Here is a 5,748-nt window from a genome sequence, read left to right on the forward strand (position 1 = left end):
GAACTCACGACCTTGCGCTTGCCAGTCAATAATATACTTTTAAAAGCTACTATTTATCCTTCCTCTTCTTCACACTGAAGTCAGCGAAACCATAGCATTTAAAATCAAATTGAATAAAAATAACATATATTATACACTATTCATAACTAATTCCTACTGAGAAGTTGAGTTACCTAAAATACTTTGCTTCTTTATGTATAAATTTACTTCTATATATTATTATATTATATAAATATTCAAAATGCTATCTGTAAATTTACTTTTGTATTAGCACTTTTTGATAAATTATTATAAGGTAAAATATTTATTCCTAGAAGGTACAAATTAGTAAAAGTCAAGTTAATTTAGGATTGTCTACTATAAAAATACTACATTTTCTTAGCAATTCTTTTAAAAAATTCTAATACCAGGAGAATACTAGTAGTTGCATAGCCAAGATGAAGATTTTTGAGAGCCAAAGAGAGAACTTGAAAGTTTTAAGGAGAAATAGGGTGACTGCAATTTTTTTCCAGTAGGTCAGCAAAGGTGTGGCATTTGTTCCTTAAGCAAATACTTTTGCTACCTTTGCTCCTTCTCAGATCTTCTGTTGCACACACAGTAGGGAGGAAAGTGCTCACTTTCCAGAGACTTACATTTCAGTAGGAAAAAGCAAAAATAAATTAACATACACATAAAGATAAACATAAAGTACTACAATTTCTATGAAGATGAACTTGCAGGAATTTTAAAGGAGGAATACAGGAGGAATAGAAGGGAAGCCAATTTTTTTTTTTTTTTTTTGGCCTGTAACTTAAGGTATGGAGTCTGTAATAGGAAAAGGGCCAGCTTTAAATTCTGAAGGACGAGATTACAGACCAAGGCAATACCACTCCATACAAGAAAACTCATGATAGAATACAAAGAGGAAATGTGGAGAACCATGACAAAAATACTTTTAATCAGACATTTGTTCATAAAACTCATATTTAGCTTTATTCTAAATGCTTTACATTTGTGTTAAATGCTAAAGATCCAAAGATAATGCAGACTCAGGGTTTTCATTTTAATAAGAGCAACATACTCATAGACTATGGTAAGCAAAAGATAAAGAAGTGATGAGTAGATAGATAGTGAGATGGATGGATGGATGGATGGATGGATGGATGGATGGGAGGGTGGGTGGGTGCACACATACATGCATATAGAGAATGACAAAGGATGCACAGAAGGAAGGAAGGATGAAGGGATGGATGGGGGATGGATACACATGGTGGCCTGGTAATCAGACAGGAAAAAGATCAACTTTATAACAAGAATCCAGGGAAAGTTTCACAACAGTTGTGACTCTGAAGACTATGAATGGAGTCTAGTCAAGGATTGAGATTGAGGTCATTGTGGGGGAGAAAAAGAGGGCGGAATGGAATAGAGTAGGGGGGCCACACCAGCCCAGTCCTACCTTCGCAGCCCCTCCTGTCTGGCCCCAGCTCATAACCAGGCTCGCAGGCACATTGGTAACTGCCCAGGGTGTTTAGACAACGCTGCTCACAGCCTCCACGGTCAGGTTTGGTGCACTCATCTTCCTCTATAAAAATAGTTATAATTATAGCACAGCCAGAGTGTGATGCCTTTCTATATTAAGGTGCACAACTCATTGAAAATATAAGGGTTAACAGCCTGGAATAAAACAGACATGGTTTCTTTCTTCAACGAAGAAGGAAGAACAAAATGTGAGCCCTTGGTGGACAACCTACAAGAATTCACGTTGCTGCAACCTACAAACCGTAGAACAAACAAGAGAAAGACTGCTGACCTAGTCCAAGGTGAGCTGAAACTCATCTTGTCTCAGACTGGGAATTTTTTTCTGATTTTAAGATTGTTAAAACCTAGAGATCTGTCAGAATGAAATTTAAAAATCCTTACTGTAAAAGCATAGTTTTACCTATTCATTTCATGGTACAGCTTGTTGGATATATCTCAAAAAGTGGCTTTCAGGGGGCTGGGGATTTAGCTCAGCGGCAAAAGCGCCTGCCTGGAAAGCGCAAGGTCGTGAGTTCGGTTCCTGGTACCGGAGAAAAACCCCAAAAAAAAAAAAAAAAAAAAGTGGCTTTCAGGGCTGGGAATGTAGCTTGCTGGTAGAGCACATAGAATACACGAGGGAATGGGTTCATTTCCCAGTACTGAAAGTAAAAATGCTCTTAAAGAAAAATAACTATTAAGAAATAGATCAAAGGGGCTGGGAATTTAGCTCAGCAGCACAGTGCCTGCCTGGCAAGCACAAGGTCCTGAATTCTATTCCTGGTACTGGAAAAAAACCAAAAACAAACAAACAAAGAAATAGATCATGGAGAATACAAATTAAAAAGAAATAAAACTCAAGAATTGACTTCCCCTCTTTAAATTTAAAACAACACTGTTTCTTATATAGACATTTTGACTCAGGGTATCTAAGAATCCAATATTTTTACTAATGTATGTGGAAACATGAAAATACATAATATCTTTAAAAATGAATATGGCATTCCATAATCTCAACTTTTCAGAAATAACATAATATGAATTAGATAAAGAGTAAATTTACTCTTGAGAAATTATACACCAACAGAATGCCAAGCATTTTTGATAGCCAAACATATATCACATGAAAACAGTTTGACAGCATGTTCCTTTTGCTATTCATAAAGCACACATATAATTTCAAATGTGTCTGTATATATATTAATGAATTCATACAATTAAAGTATCAAGTTTCCTGCCTTTCAATTCATATGAATTCAGTATGAATGGGGAAAATCCATTATATTCCCCTTAAGGTAATGAAAATATTTTGTAGCCCTCATTAAATTTTGAGATGCTCAAATTTCTCATTTTTCCTATAAAAATCAGTGTAGAGTAAATTTTGTTTTATCTTCCCAAAGGAAAATATTATTTGACTGTGATACACTTAAGATATGTATCTATGCAATTCCTAAATGTATGTTTGATGTTATCATTTGCACTAAAATAGCGGTTTTTTTTTTACCTTGCTAATTCACACAAAATATCGGACAGAAGAATAAATTCAAACATAGGTACTTTAAAATTAAATTTCCAGCAAAAATTCCTTACAAAAAGATATTTTAACTAACAGAATATTCTGCTAAAAGATTTATAAATTATTTCTAATTTGGGGGAACCTTATACTTTAAGAGGTTATTTAAAAATGCTAGCACCTGGAAATAAACTGATGCACTCCATGTTAGTAAGGCCCCACCCAGTTTTCAATCCTTTGTTGGTTATGTGTATGTATTTCATATTTTTTTCTTATCTCTAGATCTCTTTCTAGGTTTCGCTATCTTCCCTATTTCTTAAAACACAAATAGTAGAGCACCTTAATAAAGTTCCAGTCCTATGCTACAAAGTTATAAACTAAGATTTTACTAACATGGCCCATCAAAACTCATCAAAACATTTCAGCAACTGTGTTTACTTCAACTTTTAATACAACGTCAATCCTATTTCCCTCCCATTCACACCAAATACCGCATTTATCCCTGCCTGAGAAAGGAAATCTCACATTTGTAAATCACTGTGAAATACCTTTAAAAAAGTTAGCGGCAAACCCAGCTTTGTTGACAGTTCCATCGGAAACAAATTTCATCCACAAGGTATTGGAGGTGGATCTTATATCTTCAGGTTTGTCATAACCACAAAAACGCCCGATCAAGGGGCTACTTTCACTGGTCCCATCTCGAATTTCTAAGTGGTCATAAGCACAGTTGTCATGTCTTTCAATCTACAACAGTAAGATTATGATATATTCTATTAACAGGCAACACAATTTCTACAGGAAGATTATGCATTCTCAGTGCTACTGTACTGACTTGTTAAGATAAAAATTACTTATATTAAATGAGTACACAACAGCATTTCCCATGAGCATATATGGTAATACCCTACACTCATTGGATATCTACATGCAAAAGGGCTTTTGTATTAAAAAAGAAAAACTCTATGGAATAGTGTGTCCATCTGAGTTAGGACCAACAGAAGTTAACTGGCTTTTAGAAGAAAATTAAACTACAAATAATGATTCTTCAAAAAAGCTGAAAAAGATACCCAGGATAGACAATTGTGGTCAAAATTTGGGCCAGATGTATATCATGTCAGTGTATAACATCCTCAGAAATGGACAAAAATTGTTCATCATTTATCAACAAGGTCATCATTTTATTCATAGAGATGCTAGAATCAAATATAATGACCAGTATATCATTGTTTTAGGTTATAAATCTAATTTTGACAAGGAAATCTGGTATTTCTTCCTAGCCTATAAAGTTTTTATCCATAATTAGTACAGATGAATATAGAAAAACAGCCAACATTGTGTTTTTTGCTGTTAGTGTTGTTGTTACTGTTGTCAAGGTGAAATGGCCTTGGTTTGGATGACCCTCTTTCCCTTGACATACTTCTCTGGATCACTATAATCTGAAGGAACTCCACACCTTTCCTTAAAGACTAAAGGCAAGCCAGGTGCAGTGGTACATGCCTGTAATCCCAGCCTTGAAGGAGGCTGAGGCAGGAGGATCACAAATTTGAATCCTACCTGAGATAGCTAGAAAGATAATGTTGCAAAACAATAAAAAAGTTTAAAAGACTGGGTAAACATTAGGCCAGACAATGGGCCTATGCACTTTATAGAGAACTGATGTTTTGGTCCTGAATGTCTAAAATCAACAACAAAAAAAAAACTACACAAATTATACAAGACAAATTTTGAACAAAATTCTTGCTTTTAATTTTTTCACAGAAGTTGGACATTATCTTTGGAATCTTAATAGAGTCACCTACTAGGTAGTATTTGAAAAATGGAAAGGGCAGACACAATTTTAAAAGTATAAAAATTATAAAAATGAGCTCGTCAACTATTGTTCAACATACAATTCATTAATTTGTGTAATTCTCCCATCACAAAACCGACATCAGAAAATATATTTATCTCATGGCATTACAACCTGAATGGATGAGAGTGATGTATATTTGAAGACTCCCTCTGTTGATTTATTGCTACATTATGAAAGATACTCTTCAAATAAGGTATTATAAGAACAACCTGAAAAGAAATTTTTTCTGAGGCACAGATTTAGTTGTGAAAGAATTACACCTGCTGTTTCCTTTTCCCCAATCACAGAAAATTCATTCATTGATTTAACAAACATATTCAGTGTTACTCTCCTTGTTTGGAACATATCATTCAGAAAATAGCACAGAACTTTGAGCTCCTGGAATTTGCATGCTTTTGGTGGGTAGACAGAAAAGGAAGAAACAAATAAGATGATTAGTTCAATCATAAATATTAGAAAGGAATACATTCCATGAAAGAAATCCAAAGTGACACAAGGTTTGAAGCATGACAAGACTGGCTGCTGGGAGCAAAAGCTGCAGTTTTAAATGAAACCACCAGGTCGGGACTCATTCCGTACAATTCATAAATCCAGATCTTTTTTTCTTAAAATAGAAATCAACACTGAACTACTGACAAAAATATAGGGAAAATAGCCAAAAGTCTTGGCAAGCCAAACAAACCTCAGCTGCTTCAAGTAGCACAGAAAAAACTGCCCTGATTCATGAATCATATTAGGGGGAGTGGAAAGAGAAGAGAATCAGGCTACACACTGAAAAAAAAGAACTCCTGCCACACATGGTGGTGCAAGCCTGTGATCCCAGCACTCAGGAGGGTGAGGCAGGAAGGTCGTTGTGAGTTTGAGACCAGCCTGGGCTACAAGGTGAGCT

The 5,748-nt window shown here is 35.1% G+C and overlaps 1 protein-coding gene across 1 annotated transcript in view; it reads right to left on the reverse strand.

Annotated features, from left to right (window-relative positions):
- Positions 1–5,748, reverse strand: part of Tll1 (tolloid-like 1) — a gene marked incomplete at its 5' end in the record, with an annotated part of 192,178 nt that overhangs the window by 34,253 nt on the left and 152,177 nt on the right. Inside the window, 2 exon segments of the mRNA XM_005373585.2 lie at positions 1,436–1,561; positions 3,556–3,751. Coding sequence (XP_005373642.1) covers positions 1,436–1,561; positions 3,556–3,751 — 322 coding nt within the window.

This window comes from Chinchilla lanigera, unplaced genomic scaffold, assembly GCF_000276665.1.
Source record: "Chinchilla lanigera isolate Chin_1 unplaced genomic scaffold, ChiLan1.0 scaffold00002, whole genome shotgun sequence".
NCBI classification, from domain to species: Eukaryota; Metazoa; Chordata; class Mammalia; order Rodentia; family Chinchillidae; genus Chinchilla; species Chinchilla lanigera.